At 38.1% G+C, this 21,475-nt stretch overlaps 1 protein-coding gene across 5 annotated transcripts in view; it reads left to right on the top strand.

Moving 5' to 3' along the window:
- The window catches only part of CDADC1 (cytidine and dCMP deaminase domain containing 1), a 105,649-nt gene that overhangs the window by 51,259 nt on the left and 32,915 nt on the right, over positions 1–21,475 (top strand). For all 5 annotated transcript variants that reach the window (XM_036011388.1, XM_036011385.1, XM_028526496.2 and 2 more), the window contains 3 exons: positions 9,591–9,760; positions 12,160–12,349; positions 18,406–18,466. In XM_036011388.1, the coding sequence (XP_035867281.1) occupies positions 9,591–9,760; positions 12,160–12,349; positions 18,406–18,466 (421 nt within the window). The remainder of the gene's footprint in view (positions 1–9,590; positions 9,761–12,159; positions 12,350–18,405; positions 18,467–21,475) is intronic.

Raw genomic sequence — 21,475 nt, 5'->3', positions numbered from 1 at the left:
AGGTCTAGTATATTTTTGGTGGAGTCTTTAGGGTTTTCTATGTACAATACCATGTTGTCTGTGAATAATGACAGTTTTACTTCTTCCATTCCAATTTGGATGCCTTTTATTTCTTCTTGTCTGGTCACTGTGGCTAGGACTTCTAGTACTATGTTGAATAAGAATGGTGAAAACAGATATTTCTGATTAGTTCCTGTTCTTAAGTTAGAGGCTTTTGTTTTTCCCTCTTGAGTGTGATGTTGGTTGTAGTTTTCCATATATGGCCTTTATTATGTTGAGGTAAGATCCCTCTATTCCCACTTTGCTGAGTTTTTATCATAAATGGATGCTAAATTTTATAGATGCTTTTTCTGCTTATTTGATATAATCATGTGATTTTTATCTGTCATTTTGTTTATGTGATGTGTCACATTTACTGATTTGCAAATATTGTACTAACCTTGCATCCCTGGTAAAAACCTCATTTGATCATGGTATGATCTTTTTAATGTGTTGCTAGATCTGGTTTGCTAATTTTTGTTGAGGATTTTAGTATCTAAGTTTATCAAGGATATTGGCCTATAATTTCCTTTCTTGTAATGTCTTTATCTGGTTTGGAATTAGGATAATGCTGGCCTCATAAAAAGAGCTTGGAAGTCTCCCCTCCTCTTGAATTTTTTAGAATAGTTTGAGAAGGAGAGGTGGTAGTTCTCTTTGAATGAAAATTTGTCTGTCTAGTTTAGTAGTTTTGTTTGCTGGAGTTTTTTCATTAGTGCCTCAATTTTATTAGTTATTATTGGTCTGTTCAGATTTTCTGATTCTTTCTGATTTAGTTTTGGAAGATTATACATTTATAGAAATTTATCCATTTTGCCAAGATTGTCCAATTTTTTTGGTGTATTGTTGTTCATAGTATTTTCTTACAGTCCTTTTATTTCTATGATATTGGTTGTAACTTTTCCTCTTTCAATTCTGATTTTATTTATTTGGGTCCTCTGTTTTTCTTGATATATCTGGCTAATGGTTTGTTAATCTTTTTAGAGAAGCAGCTCTTTGTTTCATCGAGCTTTTGTATTGTATTTCTTAAATTTCTCCTCTGATCTTTATTATTTTCTTCTGCTGCTTACTCTGGGCTTTGTTTGTTCTGTTTTTAGTTCTTTTATGTATGGGATTGGATTGTTTGAGATTTTTTTTTTCCTTTTTGAAGTAGGCCTGTAATGCTATGAGCTTCCCTCTCAGGACTGCTTTTTTTATTTTTTAAAAATATTTTATTTACTTTTAGAGAGAGGGGAAGGGAGGGAGAAAGAGAGGAAGAGAAACATCAATATGTGGTTGCCTCTCACATGCCCCCTCCTGGGGACCTGGCCAGCAACCCAAGTATGTTTACTGGGAATTGAACCGGCAACCCTTTGGTTCACAGGCCAGTGCTCAATCCATTGAGCCACACCAGCCAGGGCAGGACTGCTTTTATAGTATCTCAAAGATTTTGGATTATTGTGTGCTCATTTTCATATGTTTCCAGGTAATTTTTATTTCTTCCTCATCCTCATTGATAACCCATTCATATTGAATAACATGCTATTTAACCTTCATGTATTTGAATATTTTTGAGGTTTTTTTTTTATTGAAGTTGATTTCTAGTTTTGTGCCATTGGGATCTGAGAAAATGCTTGATATGATTTCAGTCTTCTTGAATTCGTTAAGATATTTTGTGTCCTAACATGAAGTCTGTCTTTTAGAATGATACCTGTGCACTTGAGAAGAATGTATATTTTGTGGTTTTGGGATGAGTGTCATGTTTTCTTGTCCATTCAGCAACCATGTCTTTTGATTGGAGCATTTAACCTATTTACATTTAAGGTTATTACTGATGGGTGCTTATTTATTTCCATTGTTTCCTTTATACCTATATCCTCTCTCTTTATTTCTTCTTCTTAAAGCAGTTCCTTTAACATTCCTTGAAATGCTAATTTGGTGTTAATGAACTCCTTTGGCTTTTTTTTTAATCACCTTCAATTTTAAATGATAGCCTTGCTGAGTAGAGTAGTCTTGGTTACATATCTTTATTTTTCATAACTTTGCATCTTTCATGCCAATCTTTTCTGTCCTGAAGTGTTTCTGTTGAGAATACAGCTGACAGCCTTATGGGAACTCCCTTGTAGGTAACAGTCTTCTCTTGCTGGCTGCCTTTAAGATTCTCTCTTTGTATTTATCATTTGCCATTGTAATTATTATGTGCCTTGGTGTGGGTCTCTTTGGGTTCGTCTTTATTGGGACTCTGTGCTTCTTGAACTTGTGTGACTTTTTCCTTCACCAGGTTAGGGAAATTTTCACCATTATTTTCTTCAAATAGGTTCTCTATCCCTTGCCCACTCTCTTTTCCTTCTGGTACCCCTGTGATGTGGATGTTATTACACTGATGTTGTCCCACAGGTTCCCTAGACCTTCCTCATTTCTCTTAGTTCCCTTTTTTTTAATGATTCCTTCTAATGTATTCTTCATTTCTGACTGGTTCTTTTTCTTTATGGTTTCTATTTCCTTTTTATATTTACTATCTCTTTGTTTAACTTCACACTGAGGTCATCCATTCTTCCCCTAAGGTCCTTGAGCTTCCTTATAATGATTATTTTAAACTCTAAATCTGGTATTTTGGTTGCTTCCATTTCATTTATTCCTTTTAATTCTTTTTCTGAGTATTTCTCTGGTTCTTTTGTTTGGGACATTTTTCTTTGTCTCCCCATTTGGTCTCTGTGTGTTGGGTACATCTATGTCTCCTCAACTTATTTTGATGGTTTCATGATGAAGGTGCCTTGTTGGGCTCAGTGGCACAATCTTACAGATCACCTGAACTCTATGCTTTAGGTGTATTTCTTTTGGATTATGTGCACCCCCTGTTGTAGTTGGATCTTGAGTGCTGTTGGCCCTTTTGTAGGTAGAGTTAACCCTTCAAGCTGGGAGACTGTAAGGGTAAACCTTGACCACCGTGTATGAGACAGTGTGCAGGAACTGCCCCTTGACATTGTTTCCAGCAGAGACTGGTGCTTTTGAGAATTCCTCTTTGGGTGTGCCTGTTGTGTGCCTAGTTGGGTTGAGCTCTGATGTGGTCTGAAGCTCACCACTGACCTTGTTGGTTCTGGGTTCACATGGGTGAAGTTCAGGAAAATGTAGCTGTCAGACATTGTGTGTAACCGGCCTTGGGCTCCCTGTCTGTAGCTACCAATCTATTCACTGTTTGTGCCAGTGTCTACTGGACTTGAGTGTGTGGGTGAGGGGCTAATCTGTGTAAAAGGGTCAGCTTTTTCCTGCTTAGATCTAGGGGCAGTTCTGTAAATGGACCAAGGTCCCCTGAAATCCAACCTTCACCTTTCCCCTATTCTGTCTCCTCCTAAGCTTGCCTGGCTTTCCTTCGGAGCCTTTCAGTGAGAAATTCTAGGATGAGCCCAGGCTAGTTGAGATAGGGCTAGTGGGTCTATTACTTGGGGGTCACTCAGTGGGGTATTCAGTGAGGGGAAAGCAGACCCTGATTCAAAGCTAAACTTCTCAATCTCTACCAAAGTCTCCAACTCTAGTTCCCCTAGGTATTTTGCTGCTGATTCAGATTGGGTACAGCCAGCCACCCTGGGCTCGAGGGATAGATCAAAAGAATCTCTCACTGGGGATGATGCCAGCCCAGCTCACAGGAGGAGGCTAGGCTCTCTGTCTCATGCCCAGACAATAGCCTCTGGGGGTCTCACACTTTGAAAGTCCCTGTTCTGAGCTGCTTTTCCTTCCCCCCTGTGGAGAATCTGCACCCAGTGGTGTGTCCAGGATTTGGCAGGGCTAAGCTAAACAGTTTTCTGTTAGGAGTGGTGCCCTCAAACCTGTAGGAAGGCAGAGGGCACTTTTTCCCCTTCCCCAGGTAGCATAGGCTGAACACAGGAGAGATTGGATTTGCCTTCCCACAATGTAGCCACATAGCCTACCACTGCATGTCTGGCTTCCAGATAGAAGAAGCTTCCCTAGGAGACACAATCTGAAAATCTCAGTTCTGTATGGCTCCCTAGCTTGCTGCCAGACTGCTTGGAATGGTGCTGAAAATCTCATCCCTACACTACACTCCAGTATCTCCACATGGCTGGTCTCAGTGGGGCAGAGCTGAAAGTCCACACTCTGCAGGGGCTCATAACTCAGCTGGTCATAGCCAAAAGTCCAAGCTTGGCACAGTATACCACATAATATAATAGGGTGGGCTGAAAATCCCAACCCTGCACAGCTCCCTTGTGCCTCCAAACTCAGCAGCAGGAGTGGCTCAGCAGGTTGGGGCAGGGGTGCCTACTGTGTACTCGAGGTAGGGGAGACTGGTCCTCTTTCCCAAGCTACACAGTTAAGTCACTGTCTGGGTCTCTACCTAAATCCTCTCCAGAAAATAGAGGGCCCCCTAAAGTGACCACTATGTATAACTAGCAGACCCGTCCTCAGCAGCACAGACTTTTCAGCAGACTCTGGACTGAACTCTCCAGACCGGTGCTATAACAGTAAGAGTACTCTACCTTGAGAAGGTGCACTCTGAATCTCCCAGGAAGGGTGAATCCCCACTGGTTTCGACAGCCAGATGCTTCAGTCTCTTCTTTCTGTCTCTGTTGCTGTGGGTTGGGGAACTCTGCTTAGGGTTAAGACTCCTCCCTCCTAGGGGAAGGGAGTTCCGCAGCCACAATATCTCTCCAGCTTCTCAGCTGCCACTGTACCTGTATGTGTGTGTGTGGGGGTGGATTTCCCTTCCTGCTTCTCAACCATTCTTACCAGTGTCTGTATAGCATCTTCTGTACTTTTTGGTTATAATATTAGCTAGCTTTTAGTTAGTTGTTTAAGTTGATTGCTCTGCAATTTAGCTGTAAATCCAGTTTGGGGCTGGGAGCAAGTGAATGCAGCTTCCATCTACTTTGCAGCCATTCTGGAGTCCCCTTTATTGATCTAGCAAACATTTATTAAACACTTTCTATAGGGTAGACACTATGCCACAGTATACAGTGGGGAGCTAAAGACCACATTTTTTTTTGCCCCTCATGGCCTTCTGTAATTTAGTCATGTACACAGAAAAGTAGAAAATAGACTGGTATGTGTGATTATAACATGATACCATGAAAGCAGAGGAGGAATCTTAACTCTGCTTAGAGGAATGAGTAAAATATTCTTGGTGGATGTAAGATGCCACTTGTCTTGAAAAATAAATAGGAATTCACCATGCAGAATAAGTCCATGGGACTATGAATAACATGCAGAGGTAGGAGGTGTGAGAGACAATGTGGGACAGTGCATGTTGGAGTCCAGAGTCCTATGTATATACTGTTGCAAAAAAAAATTGGTCTGGACCCTGAAGAACTGTATTTCTTCATGTAGAACATGTAGAGAGTTTGGACTTTATCCTTTAGACAGTGGGATACACTAGCACAGTACTAACCAGTAGAAATGAAAAGCAAGCCATGTATTTAATTTTAGATTTTATAGGAGCCATATTGAAAAAAAAAAAACATGTGAACTAATATTAAGAATACATTTTAATTAACGTGAGCAGAAATATTTCAAAATGTAATCAATGTAAAATATTATTAATTAAATATTCTGCATATTGGGGAGTCTTCACAATCTTGTATGTTTTATACTTAACCATACCTCTCAATTCAGACTAACCACACGTGGCTGTACCTAACTGTAATGGATAGTGGAATCCAATAATATTTTAAGTGGGAAAATAATTGCTTCAGATTTGAATTATAAAAAGAATGAAGTGGAGCTAGACAGGAAATTAGGTACATTAATTAAAAAGATGATGAAGGCCTGGAATTATGGAGATGGGTTAGGAGAACATGGAATTAAGAGATACTTAATAACTATGTGTGAGAACCTAAATTTTGCCTTAATAGATTTTACAGCAAGTATTTTGACTATTTTTTGCCTGGATGTTTCATAAATACTTCAAGCTCATCCTAGCCAATATGTCCAGTATTTTCCCTGATGACCTATTTCTTTATCAGTGGTCACCATCCCATTCCCTGTTATTCTACACATCCAATCAATCACCAAATAGTATAGATTCCACCTTCAAAGTATCTCTTGACTTGACTTATTTCTATCTCAACTATTAACACTTACTAGAATAGGCTCCCCTGAGGAAATCCCCCATAGTATTCTTTATAGCTCGTTTGTAACATTCATCACAGTTATGTGTCCAGTTTCTTAGAATCTCTTTTTTTAAATATATTTTATTGATTATGCTATTACAGTTGTCCCATTTCCCCCCCTTCATTCCCCTCCACCCGGCAAACCCCCTCCCACCCCCCTTAGTTCATGTCCATGTGTCATACATATAACTTCTTTGGCTTCTACTTTTCCCATACTATTCTTACCCTCCCCCTGTCTATTTTCTACCTACCATCTATGCTAATTGTTCTCTGTACCTTTTCCCCTCTCTTCCCTCTATTCCACTGCTGACAACCCTCCATGTGATCTCCACTTCTGTGGTTCTATTCCCGTTCTAGTTGTTTGCTTAGTTTGTTTTTGTTTTTGTTTTAGGTGTGGTTATTAGGTATAATAATTGTGAGTTTGCTGTCATTTTACTGAACATGTTTTTCATCTTCTTTTCCTTAGATAAGCCCCTTTAACATTTCATATGAAAAGGGCTTGGTGATGATGAACTCCTTTAACTTGACCTTATCTGAGAAGTACTTTATTTGCCCTTCCATTCTAAATGAAAGCTTTGCTGGATAGAGCAATCTTGGATGTGGGTCCTTGCCTTTCATGACTTGGAATACTTCTTTACAGCCCCTTCTTGTCTGTAAGGTCTCTTTTGAGAAATCAGCTGATAGTCTGATGGGAATTCCTTTGTAGGTAACTGCCTCCTTATCTCTTGCTGCTTCTAGGATTCTCTCCTTCATTTTAATCTTGGCTAATGTAATTATGATGTGCCTTGGTGTGTTCCTCCTTGGGTCCAACTTCTTTGGGATTCTCTGAGCTTCCTGGACTTCCTGGAAGTCTATTTCCTTTGCCAGATTGGGGAAGTTCTCCTTTATTATTTGTTCAGATAACTTTTCCACTCGTTTCTCTTCCTCTTCCCCTTCTGGTACCCCTATAATTCGGAAGTTGGAAGGTTTCAAGATGTCCTAGAGGTCCCTAAGCCTCTCCTCACTTTTTTGAATTTTTGTTTCTTCATTCTTTTCTGTTTAGTTGTTTCGTTCTTCCTTCTGGTCCACTCCATTGATTTGAGTCCCAGTTTTTTTCCCATCACTATTGGTTCCCTGTACATTTTCCTTTATTTCACTTAGCATAGCCTTCATTTTTCATCTAATTTGTGACCAAATTCAACCAATTCTGTGAGATCCTGATCACCAGTGCTTTGAATTGTGCATCTAATAAGTTGTTTATCTCTTTGATGCTTAGTTGTATTTTTTCTGGAACTTTGATCTGTTCTTGCATTTGGGCCTTTTTTTTTTTTTTTTTTTTTTTTTTTTTGACAAGCCTGTTATGTAGTGAGGGGCGGAGCCTTAGGTGTTCACCTTAGGTGTTCATCAACCCAGTTGCTGCCTTGTGACACTGTACATGGGGCAGGGGCCTGTGAGAGAGCAATGGTGCTTGTTGTGCTCTCTGCTGGATTTCAATCACTTCCTCCACTTCCCTCAAGCAAACTGGGCCCTTCTGGTGGTGATTCCCATGTGGGTGGGTTTGTGTACATTCTAGGATCCTGTGGGTCTCTCCAATGAACTCTCCTGTGAGGCTGGGGGTCTCTCCCACTGCCACCTCGACCCCCACAGGTGTTTTCAATTGGTGTTTTGAGGCTTTATTTCCCCACGTTGGGACCCTGGGTTGCTCCCCAGTTTCTCCTGGTTTATCTGCCAACAAATGTGGGGCTGCCAGGTTCCACAAGCAACCTTGTATCCTGCAACCCTCCACAATCTACCGCCTCGCTGAGTCTGCCCACTGCCACCTCTGTGCCCAGGGTCCACCAGCCACTACTTTTTTTTGCCTCAACCTCTCTCCCCGCCGCCTCCCAGCTCCGGCCCTCCTACTGGACTGGATGAATGTGTCTACTTTAACTCCTTGGTTGTCTCGGACTTCCATACAGTTCAGTTTTCTGTCAGTACTGGTTGTTATTTTGTTTCTAAGTTTATGTTGACCTTATTTTGGTTGTGTGAGAAGGCACAGTGTGTCTGCCTACGCCCCCATTGTGGCCAGAAGTCTCCAGTTTCTTAAAATCTCTTGATTATTAGGTTCACAAGGACAGAGATTCTCTGTGTTATTTACAGCTATATTCCTAGCATCTAGCATAGTGCCTGGCCTATGGTTGGAACTCCTACTGGTATTTATATGAATGCTCAGCAGGCCTTGGCTTATAATCTGGTTGTTCTCAAGTACTTTGTGGAGAATTTAAGTTTTCAGTTAAGTTATCTACAGTGTGTGTACTTAATATGGTAAATTAGAAAGATATAGGTTTGGAGTCAGGCATTCTGGGCTTAAATTTCCGTCTGTGTTGATTAAATGAAATAATACATATAAAACTGAGCGTGTTGTTGGACATTTAGTAAGTACTCAAGACTAATTTATGTATTAATATGATAGTATTTTATTTGTAAGCTTCTGTTGGCTTATTATAACAGTGATTTTTGTCAAGCTGCTATAGTAATGAGTCTGTTGATACTATCACATGAGTAATTATGATATATTGAAATGTAGTGAGGTTTATTATAGCATATTCCAAGCTATTGTAAACAGTTGTGATTTATAAAATATTTCACTCTAATAATTGACAAAGCATTCATATTAATACCTAAAATGCTATTGACCATGAGAGCCATTGAGGTAAGAAGTCCTGTGATAATATATAAGGGCTCAATTATTGAAGACTATAGATAAGTGAATGTTTTATTTTCTAGATATATCACAATGGCACATTTTTAGCACAAGAACAGAAATTGTTCAAAATATATTTTAAATTTCTGGCTTGATAACCAGTACCACAGCACAGAGCATATAAGGAATTAACAATCATTTACTGAGTATCTGTTATGTATGAAACTCTCAAATAGGTATACTGTAAGGGATAAAAAAGAAGTCATGGTTTCTGTTATACAGAATCTTATAACCTGTTCCAGGAAAGATGTTTGAATCAAGTGAAACTATGTGAATTATACAAGCTAGTATTTAATTAACTGCTAAAACCAATGTCTTCCTTGAGATTATATGTTAGAGAGATGATAAGCCTTTCTGAAATTTAACTTCGACAAGACCATACTGCAGTAGGAGGGTCTAATATTTATTTTCATTGTCAAAATGTATTTTTATTTATTTTTTATTGTTGTTCAAGTATAGTTGTCTCCATTTTCTCCCCACCACTACCCCCCACCCTAGCCATCCCAACCTCCCATCCTGTATCCTAACAAAACCCCCTCTGGTTTTGTCTGTGTGTTGTTTATACATATTCCTTGACACCTTTTCCCCCTAAGATTGTACTTTTTGATGATTCAGTTTCATAGAAGTTAAGTGTATTATACATTTTGTACAAAATTGAATGTATTAAGTATGGTACTAAGCTGCCTTTTCAGAATGTTGGAAATAGCTTTATTGTTTTCTCCCTCTCACAGGAAAATTGTGATGGGACAGGTATGATGTACTTCATAGGATGTGGTTATAATGCTTTTCCTGTTGGATCTGAGTATGCTGACTTCCCCAATATGGATGACAAACAGAAAGACAGAGAAATAAGGAAATTTAGATACATTGTCCATGCGGAACAGAATGCCTTGACATTTAGGTATGAAATTCATTTGCACGCATTTCTTTGAAATGTAACAAGGGTTATTGAAATTTTCTTTTTTTGTTTTGTTTTGTTTTGTTGTTGTTGTTGTTTTGTTTGTTTATTTTTAGTTTTGCAGCTTTATTCCAGCCTTCCAGCTTTGTTCATACTTGATTTTTGCTGCCTGACCTCAGGCCATTATCAGATATCCTCTGAGCCTTCAGATTTATTGAGCAATCTTTTTTCCCCTTTCTCCTTTGCTTTCTAATATAAAACTGCATGAAGTATGTCCTTAGGGTCTTGTATATTTCTGGAATGTAAGCTCTCCTTTGTTTTCTAAATCAAAAGTACATATTTTATATTTATGAATATACAGATTTTATTAAATTGGTTTAACATAGTTTTTGTTAGAGATTATAACTGGAATTGCCTCCTATATTGTTAATTTAGATTATTTTCACTAACATTTCTCAGCCTTAACCATTATGGGGGTGACTTTAGGGTATTCAAAATTGATTAAAATGTGCTCCTGACCTTTGGAGCTTATAATATAGTAGGGGATATAACAGGGCATTCAACCTAATGTAATTGGTTGTGTGGGAAAGGCCAACACAAGTGCTTTGAAAATTCAAGAGCTGCTATGGATAGAGTGGGAGTGGGAGGGAAAAGCTTTATGGAGAAACTAGAATTCAAGCTGATCTTTAAAGGATTGGTAGGGTGGTGGCAATTGAATATACTTGTGGGGAAGTCATTCTAGCTTCAGATATAGCAGTGGTCTAGAAGTAGGCAAACTGTGTGTGTAGGAACATGCATGTTGTAATTAGGCTGAACCATGGAATAGCTGGGACTAGATTGGGACTGTATAGGGAAGACTGTGAGGTTACATTTCATTTGGTAGTTAGTATGGAAATGGAATAGCATTAACAGAACCACACTACTGATTGCTTAGGTTGTGGGTATATTGTTTGAATAGACTAGGTGCATAAAATTATGTTGCCGTAGTCCAGGTGAATGGAGTAAGAGTCTGATCTAGAGAGATGAATATGGAAGGCTAGAGGTGATATAAGACAGCTGACTCTGAGCAGAGTAAACTATAAATCCAGGAAGTACAGCCCCTGTAGCCTCAGAAGAGAGTATCCGTTAGTCCTACACTACCCCCATCAAACAACTCCTTTCTCTTTTCTTTGTGCTCTTCATTACTGATTTACTTGCTTCATTTTGTATGGAAATATAGATCATTTGTTAAATATTAAATAAAATCATCCTGTGTTAGAGAGGGTATAAGGGAATTATAATCCGATCCAAAACTTTAATATTAATTTATCAATTTAGTTAGCATTTATTAAATAAATGCTACTCCATTAAATAAAGGGGTAGATCTTTTGGCTGCCATGATAAATTAATCTCTAATCATACTTCATAAACTTTTTTATTTAAGTTATTTTATTGTTGTTATAATTACAGTTGCCTGCATTTTCCCCCCACCCCCTGCAAACCCACCTCCCTCCCTTGCTTCCACCCTCCCCCTTGGTTTTGTCCATCTGTCCTTTATAGTAGTTCCTGAAAACCCTTCTTTCCACTGTCCCCTCTCCCTCCCCTCAGCCTGTTATTAGATTGTTCTTAATTTCAATCACTCTGGTTATATTCTGTTTGCTTTTTTTCTTTTATTGCTTATGTTCCAGTTAAAGGTGAAATCATATGGTATTTGTCCCTCACCACCTGGCTTATTTCACTTAGCATAATGCTCTCTAGTTCCATCCATGCTGTTGCAAAGGGTATAAATTCCTTCTTTCTCTCTGCTGTATAGCATTCCATTGTGTAAATGTACCATAGTTTTTTGATCCATTCATTTGTTGATGGGCACTTAGGTTGCTTCCAGCACTTGGCTATTGTAAATTGTGCTGCTATGAATATTGGGGTTCATAGGTTCTTTTGGATTGGTATTTCAGGGCCCTTAGGGTATAATCCCAGCAGCGGAATTGCTGGGTCAAAAGGCAGTTCCATTTTTACATACTTATAAACTTTTAAGGAGGGTGTTCTCACCCCTAATTCTGGCATTATAAAGAAGTTCTTACTTAGAAAACATTGTATTCTCTTTCTCTCTCTCGCTCAAAATGTCTGTCTCTTTCTGCTTTAATTAATTTTGTAATCTAATACTGAAACCTTGCCAAATTGGTTAGAATAAATAAATAAATTTTACTTATAATAATTGTAGTGTTCAGGTTATATTTTTGCAGTGATGAGTTTATATATTTTGAACAGTCACTAATTTAGCAAAAATAAGTTTTACTTATTATTGTTCATAGTGTTGTAAATCTGTTCTTAAAGCAGCTCAGTGTTAGTTTTTCAAAGATTTCTCTGAAATATACCTTACCCTTTCAGAAACTGCCTTCATAATATTTTATTAATTTTTATAGGTGTCAAGAAATAAAACCAGAAGAAAAAAGTATGATTTTTGTGACAAAATGCCCATGTGATGAGTGTGTACCTTTAATTAAAGGTGCAGGCATAAAACAAATCTATACAGGGGATATAGATGTTGGAAAAAAGAAGGCAGACATCTCTTACATGCGATTTGGAGAACTTCAGGGTATTAGCAAATTTACAGTAAGTAAGATACAAAATCTTTTTCAAGTGTACTTTCTATTATGTTGTTTGGTACCCTGCTTCATGTTTTAAATTAATAATTCCCACCGTTTTAAAGAGTTTCCACAAACTATTATCATTGAGTTTATTTTTATGTGCAAAAAACCAGTTGCCTATTTACATATATGTTTAGTTTAGGGTCTCTGTCTTATGAATTTACATTTCTATATGTGAGAGTTGTATATTGACTTTACAGATCTTGAATTAGTGGGCCCTTTGATGTACTATCTGGTGGCTTAACAAAAGAAAATCTGTGACCCTCCTCTTCCCTTACCCTTCCTTCTGGCTTGGATAGAATGGTCAACAGAGGCAAAAATAGTTTAAGGTTGCCCAAAAGATGGGGGGACATAAACATGTATACACACGTGCACACATTCTTCAATGGAAAAATCAGAAATGGTTACAAGGGATTTAATATCTGATGTATCAAAAAAGTACTGAGGTAGTTCTTGTAAAACTCAAGTTTAACTCTTTATGCTTTTTTACTATTTAGGTTTTTTCAAGTGCATTTTATTGATTATGCTGTTACAGTTGTCCCAATTTTCCCCCTTTGCCCTCTTCTACCCAGTATTGCCCTTCCCTCCAGCAGTCCCCCTATTAGTTCACACCCATGGGTCATGCATGTAAGTTCTTTGGCTTCTCATTTCCTATATTATCTTAACATCCCCCTATTTTGTAGCTATCAATTATGTCTCTTAGTCTCTGTACTTTATCCCCCATTTGCCCCCTTCTCCCTCCCAGCTGATAATCCTCTGAATGATCCCCACATCTATGATTCTGTTCCCATTCTAGTTGTTTGCTTAGTTTGTCTTTGTTTTTTTAGATTCAGTTGTTGATAGTTGTGAGTTTCTTTTCATTTTAATGGTCATAGTTTTGTTCTTCTTTTCCTTAAATAAGTCCCTTAAACATTTCATGTAGTAATGTTTTGGTGGTGAAATCCTTTAGCTTTACCTTGTCTGGGAAGTACTTTATCTGCCCTTCCATTCTAAATGGTAACTTTGCTGGATAGAGTAATCTTGGATTTTCATCACTTTTCATCACTTTGAATACTTCTTGCCAGTCTCTTCTTGCCTGCAAAGTTTCTTTTGGGAAATCAGCTGATAGTCTTATGGGAAATCCTTTATAGATTAGTCTCTGCTTTACTCTTGATACTTTTAAGATTCTCTGTCTCTCTTAACCTTTGGCATTTTAATTATGATATGTCTGGATGTGGCCCACTTTGCAACCATCTTGTTTAGGACTCTCTGTGCTTCCTGGACTTCTATGTCTATTTCCTTCACCAAATTAGGGAAGTTTTCTTTCATTATTTTTTGAAATAAGTTTTCAATTTCTTGCCCTTCCTCTTCTCCTGGCATCCCTATGATTCGGATGTTGGCCCTTTTGGAAAAGTCTCAGAGTCTTCTTATATTCTCCTTGTTTTTGTGAATTCTTATTTTTTCATTCTGTTCTGATTGAATGTTTATTTCTTCCTTATGTTCCAAATCGGTGGTTTGAATCCTGACTTCCTTCCCTTCACTGTTGGTTCCCTCTGGATTTTTATTTCACTTAGTATAGCCTTCATCTCTTCCCATATGTTTTTGCCATATTCGGTGATTTCTCTGAGCATCCTTATCACCAGTGTTTTGAACTCTGCATCTGATAAATTGGCTGTCTCCATTTAGCTTAGTGTTTTTTTTTTTCTGGGGTTTTGTTCTTTTCTTTCATTTGGGCCATATTTCTTTGTCTTGCCAACTTGACAGCCTCTCTGTGTTTATTTCTGTGTATTAGGTAGAGCTGCTTTGACTCTGTCTTAACACACCTGTTAAGTTGTAAGGGGCAGAGCCTTAGGTATTTGTCAGGTTGAGCCATCCCACTTCACTGCTTTTTGGTGCTATGCTGCGGTGAGGAGTCAGAGACAATGACAGCTGCCTGACTTCTGGAAGCTTATCTGGCACTTGCCCCTTTTCCAATCATTTCACCCACTTCCCATATGTGACCAGCACCCTTCTTGCTTCTGCCCTGATGATGATTCCCAGAGTGGGTGGTTTTGTGCACATTCCAGGACTGTGCAGGCCCTTTAAATGGACTCTTATGAGAAACCAGCAGTTTCTTCCACCAGTCCAACCCACACTGATTTTTACAGCTAGAAGTTATGAGGCATTATCTTTCTGGCATTGGAACTCCAGGCTATGTAGCCTGTCCTGGGACTGGGATTGCTGGCTCCCAAGGTATCCCTCCCAATTTTTATCCACAACATGGGAATGTGGGACCACCTGTTCTACTGCACTGTGTCCTTTCCACCGTGGCTCCCTTTTACCATCTTATATCTGTCTGGATGAATGTAGCATCTTTAAATCCTTGATTGTTGGACTTCCATACAGTTCAATTTTGGGGCAGTTCTGGGTGTTTTTGTTTTGAGGTTAGTTGTGATTCTTCTTGTGGTTGTGCAAGGAGTGAAGTGTGTGTATGAATACTTCCATGTTGACTGGAAGTCACTATTAGGTTTTTAAAACTTAATCTTTTTAGAAACAATCACAGATATACATAAAGTTTTGAAAACACTATAAGAAACTTTGTACCAGAAATATTTGAGAATAAGTTGTTGGTATGAAACCAAATCACTCTGTTTTTTTTTAAAAGATTTTATTTATTTATTTATTTTTAGAGAGAGGGGAAAGGAGGGAGAGAAAGTGGGAGAGAAACATCAATGTGTGGTTACCTCTCATGCACCCCCTACCAGGGACCTGACCGCAACCCAGGCATGCACCCTGACTGGGAACCAAACTGGCGACCCTTTGGTTTGCAGGCCATCACTCAATCCATTGCGCCATACCAGCCAGGGCCCAAATCACTCTTAAATACTTTATTGTGTATATTTTCCCACATGACCATAATCCAACCACATATGTCAGGAAATTGATACCTCACTGCCATTTCATCCAGAGATTCCAGAGTCATCAGTTGTCTCAATAATGTTCTATATAGCAAAAAGGTTCTGTCTGGAATCATATGTTGCTTTTTAACAGTTATTCTGGAATTTAATGTAACATTTATATATTAAAATTTGCAGTGGGTAAAAAGGCCTATAATAGAACTATTTATAAATTTCAACTTTTCATTTCTGTTTTGAGCCAATGTGCCTGGAATATATATACAAGTAGGCAAAAGTAGGTTTACAGTAGTGAGCACACAAAACACAGTTTATTCTTGTATTTATTTACTTGTTAATTGTTATATTAATAATTTGTATTATTTGTCTTGTTTTTATTATTGTTGTTATTATTTCATATCCTTACTTATAATTTATCTTTTAGGTAATAGTGGCTGGTAATTTAACCTATTTCTGTCCCTCTGTAAAGCATCTAAAAAGATATTTCTATTACCATAATACTTACATTTTTAAAAATATAACAACATATTATTTAGTTTCTGTCCATGTATGAGGTCTCATGAATTTTCATCATTTTTATTTTTGTTCTGTATTTTATTTATCTCCAGTTTTATTTAAAGTTTATCACTACTTTACAAAGAAAAGGGGGCAGCTCTAAAAGGAGGGAGAGATGAGAAGATACCTCTTTTGTAAAACTAAACAAAAACTTACATCCAACTAATTAAGGAGAAATCTCAACTTCTGTGTTTTTGTTTTCTCTCTCTTCATTCCTTCTGAAGCTGAGAAGAATTTTTCAGACTCTCTTCATAAAGGTTAAGTAACCTAGCATTTCAGGAATGTGTGTGGTGGGTTAAGTGAATTCTGAAATATCTTCCTTATGGGTGGATTTTAGTAGTATTTCAATTATAAAAAGATAAAAGAGATCAGATGAATTTAAGATAGGACAATGGAAGAGAAAGGAACCAGGAAGACAAAGGGAGTACAGGCTCTCTGAGTAGAGAGCCTACAGAAACACTCAGGAACACACTCACTTGGGTACACATGATTTTTCTGTACTTCTCCTAGTGAATAGTAGCTTTCTATCCTCACTTCTTTTCCCTCATCTCTGTTGGCTTACAATATTATGTAAATAATTTAAACTACCTAGTTAACTAAACACCTAATTTTGTAAATACCACTAACTAACATGATCTTGTATTTGTTCCAAGTTTGAATTTTAATAATTATTATACTTTTATAGTGTCAAAAGTAGTTTAAGAGTATCAATAAATTTGATAATTTTACAAATTAAAGCATATTGCAATTAATTGAATGAAAAATGTTTGTGTTTTTTTGAGGTATCACCATACACCTTAAGATAAGTGGTTCTGTTCTGCAGGGTTATTGCCAACTAGACTAGGGTTGGGCAACAGTATGTTCAAGAATAGATTTTGCTAGTGTAAATCCATGTCCATTTACTCATAAACTCCTTTTTTTAATTTGATAAATGTGAATTTTTCTCTACTAGGTCATATCAGTTTTTATATTATAAAAGTAATATATGCTCATTGTAGAGGACTAAGGAAATAAAAAATAACTGATATTAGCCCACAACTCATAAATACTATTTTTAAAAAGTTATAGTTTGTGTCATTGAAAATTGTTCAAAAATATTTTTTTTGTATTTGTCCTCACCCCAGGACATTGTTTCATTGCTTCTAGAGAGAGAGGGCAAGGGAGTGATGGAAGGTGGGAGAGCAAGGAAGAGAGAGAGACAGAGAAACATCGATGTGAGAGAGAAACATCAAATGGCTACCATCTCTTATGTACCCTAACCAGGGATCAAACCCACAACCGGGGATTGAACCCAAAACCTGGGCATGTGCCCTAACCCAGAATTGAACCTGTGACCTTTTGGTCTATGAGACAAGGCTTCAACCAACTCAGCCACACCAGCCAGGGCTCCAAAAATAATTTTCAGTAATTATATATTTCAACTTATAGATATTACTTAGTTAACCATTCTTCTGTTGTTCGACACCTACATTACTTCTGAGTTCTTACAATTGTAAATAGTCTTTGTATGATTATCTTTAAATGTAAATTCAGGGTTACTAGAGCTTTTTTTCCCCCCAAATTAATAGATATTAGTGGCTTGATGTTTTAAAACATGTCTTTTAGAAAACTTGTCATATCTAACTTCCCATCCTTTATAAGTCTTTTTCCTGGTGCTAAACCTAACCATCCCATTTCTATAGGTGACCAACTAGTTCTTGATGTGCTCCACTTCCAAGGACTTGTATTTCACATGATAAAGTCTTGTGTCTTTGTTCCCCCTTTGAAGCCCATGATATTAGCTTGTTTATCTAATGCACCAACTAACTGATGCTGTGGGAGAAATCTCCCAGATGCTAAACACTTAATTGTGTCTTTCTGGAGATACTGCCCTATTGGGATCTTTTTGGTTAAGTCATTAAGTGATTCTGATGATGGGGATCTCTAACCAAGGAAATAAGGAAGGGATATGCTATGAGATTCTGACTACACTGAGGTTTTCTTATCTGCTGCTTCAGTCTTCACTGTAATATCTGAGAATCTTTAGTCTTTGCCATTTCTTTGTAAATAGTTAAGATAGAAGGCTAATCAGAGATGTGATGTGATATGATATAATTAATATTGTATATTACATGATAAAACTCTATTAAAAAGTAAGATAATCTTGGCCCTATTTTCATTCTTTAATATCCAGGCCTTCTCTAGTTATTACAAGATGTGTAGGACCTGGAAATAGATTATGAGGTGGTAGAGACTCTGTAGTATTGAGCACAGGTTGACCCAAATTCTAAATCTATTGCTACTGTGTAACCTTGGGCAAGTTGCTACATTTTTACAGTCTTCCACTTCCTTACCTATAAAATAATATAAGTGATCTTTAAACTTCATTTCTTCTCTAAGAATTTTGATTCTGATCCCAGAAGTCTTATCATTCAGGGGCTTTTGGCATCATTTAGGGCTTGGTTGGTATAGACATGCTAACTCTTTTTCTTACATTTTTTAAGTTGTTTTAATATTTGAAAGCAGGTGGAAGTATTTAAATAATAGTATTTAATAATACTATTTATTAAAACTTTCATAAATATATAAAGGAAACATTTGTGCTTTTTTGCAGTGGCAACTGAATCCATCAGGAAGTTGTGTTCTTGAACAAAACGAGCCTGAAAGCAAAGAGAGTAAGTATTTATACTTACTCTCTGTATTGAGGTTAACTTTATTGCTGAGAAGAAAAATTACATTGTGAATTTTAATGATCAGGTATTGGGAATTGAGCAGGGATGTCCAACTCATTTTCACTGGGGCCACACCAGCCTTGCGGTTGCCTTCACAGGGCTGAAATAATTTTAGGACTGTATAAATGTAACTACTCCTTAACTGTTAAGGAGTTGAAATTACATTTGGCTCTTTGAAGGCAACCATGAGGCTGATGTGGCCCCTGGTGAAAATTAGTTTGACACCCTTGTCATAGAGCATACACTTCTTGCAGGTTCAATTTTTGCCATTCAGTTTGCTCATAAGCATTTGTGTGTCTACCATGTGCTAGGTGTGATTGATGGAAAGTGCTGGCTAAGAATTAGTCCTGCAGAATCTGCAGTTTAATTCAAATACTCATATAGAAATTGATTTTATAAATTAAGTTTGTATGAAACAGTAAACAATGCTTTTCCATACCAAAACACAAGCTTCTTGGATAGTCTGAAAAGAAAACTACATATAATTAATACAGATGGATCCAAGGCCAAATTATAAAGATATATACATTCTTATTAGAGTAAAGCCACATTTGTTTAGATTTGTCAGAGACTGGAAATGTTCTAGTTATTTGTATAATCTAGTTAATTATCAGTCATCACAGCTACCTTAAATGAACTGCTAGTCTTCAGGACTACTGGTCAAGATGGTGGTATAGGCAGACATGGCTCACCTCTTTGCACAACTACATCAAAATTACAAATAAAGTGTAGAACAACCAACACTCAGAAACGTCAGAAATAGGAATTAAGTTAAAATGGAATTAAAGAAAGCACATTCATCTGACCGGTAGGAGGGGATCAAATGTAGAAAGGGCTGGTCTCTCACCCATGTGTGGTGGATACAAATTCATGAGGGATATCTTAGGAGTGAGGAGTCCCAGCCCCAACACAGGACCCCCTGCCCAGGGTTCCAGTAGCCACAACTTCTGGTTGCAAAAGCTAGCAGGGATGGAGTCAGTGGTACAAACTGCTGGAACCCCAAGCAGTTCCTCTTAAAGAACCCACACACGGATTCACCCATTCACTCATTCCCTCTGAGCTGCAGCAACAGGGTGGCAGCATGAAAGGTACTAGTGGTATACAAAGAGAAACTGAAATGTTTGTCATCAAGGAGAACAGAGGCCATTCTCCCTTTTCTAAACGCTGCTCCCCACCCACCCCGAGCCAGCAAGCTAGTGCCATTTCTGAGACTCGATCATCCTGGTTACCACTGTTTGCTCTACCCTGGAAATCTCCAGAGACTCCATCCCACCCAACTTATTAACCCACCCAAGCTGCTTTTCCATTTGAATGGTTGGTTTTGCCTCATGCTTCACAACTTCCTAAATCCTCTCAAACAAGCAACACCTGGCCTCAGTGAGTACCAGGCCCTAACTAGCAGCAGCCATCCTAGATTCACAGCGTGGCTTTGCCTGGGAATCTCCAAGCCCAGCACAAGTAGGAGCTATTTCAGATTGTTTCAAAGCTCATCCTGCCTGATGTGGCTCAATGGATTGAGTGCTGGCCTGTGAACCAGAGGGTCACTGGTTTGATTGCCAGCCAGGACACATGCCTGGGTTGTGGCCAGGTCCCCAGTAGGGAAAGCAGTAGAGGCAGCCAGACATTTTTTTGTTTTGCATCTTTTTATTTATCTTCATTGTATTTTATTCTATTTAATCCCCGTATGTCCCCTTGCCCCCAGCAATCACCACACTGTTGGCCATGTCCATGAGTCCTTTTCCCTTTTTGATCAATCCCTCCACCCTCTAACCTTTCCTCCACCCCAGCTGTCATCTTCTCTCCATCTACGCATCTTTGTTTTGCTTTTTAGTTCGGTTTGTTCATTAGATTAAAGTCATATGGTATTTGTCTTTCTCTGACTGGCTTATTTCACTTAGCATAATGTTCTCCAGGTTCATCCCTGCTGTCACAAAGGGTAAAATTCTTTTTATGACTGAGAAGTGTTCCATTGTATAAATGTACCACAGTTGTTTTTTATGATTTTTATAACTTTGTTTTTATATATTGTATTGATTATGCTATTACAGTTCCATTCCCCACCTTCTTTATTCCCCATCACTGTGCACAGCCCCCTACACACACACACATTCCCTCCACCTTAGTTCCCGTCTGTGGGTCGTATATAAAGTTATTTGGCTTCTCCATTTCCCATACTATTCTTAACCTCCCCTTGTCTATTTTCTACCTACCATTTATGCTACTTATTCCCCATACTTTTCCCCCCTTCTGCCCCTCCCCTGCCCTGCTAATAACCCTCCAACTGATCTCCATTTCTGTGAATCTGTTCCTGTTCTAGTTGTTTGCTTAGTTCATTTTTGTTTTTGTTTTTGTTTTTTTTGGTTCAGTTGTTGATAGTCATGAGTTCGTTGTCATTTTACTGTTCGTATTTTTTATCTTCTTTTTCTTAGATAAGTCACTTTAACATTTCATATAATAAGGGCTTGGTGATGATGAACTCCTTTAACTTGACCTTATGTGAGAAGCACTTTATCTGCCCTTCCATTCTAAATGAAAGATTGCTGGATAGAGTAATCTTGGATGTACGTCCTTGCCTTTCATGACTTTGAATACTTCTCTCTAGCCCCTTCTTGCCTGTAAGGTTTCTTTTGAGAAATCAGTTGATAGTCTTATGGGAACTCCTTTATAGGTAACTGTCTCCTTTTCTCTTGCTGCTTTCAAGGTTCTCTCCTTATCTTTTATAAAAATTTTACATATTTTTAGAGAGGGGAAGGGAGTAAGAAAAAGAAGGATAGTAACCTCAGTGTGTGGTTGCCTCTTGTGCACCCCCTACTGGGGACCTGGCCCGCAACCCAGGCATGTATACTGACTGGGAATCAAACCAGCAACACTTCGGTTCACAGGCTGATGCTCAATCCATTGAGCAACACCATCCAGGACTCTCTCCTTAGTTTTAATCTTGAGTAATGTAAT

The sequence above is a fragment of the Phyllostomus discolor genome, chromosome 11, assembly GCF_004126475.2.
Source record: "Phyllostomus discolor isolate MPI-MPIP mPhyDis1 chromosome 11, mPhyDis1.pri.v3, whole genome shotgun sequence".
NCBI lineage: Eukaryota > Metazoa > Chordata > Mammalia > Chiroptera > Phyllostomidae > Phyllostomus > Phyllostomus discolor.
The sequence above is the reverse complement of the archived record's forward strand: the minus strand, read 5'-3'. Positions and strand labels throughout refer to the sequence as shown.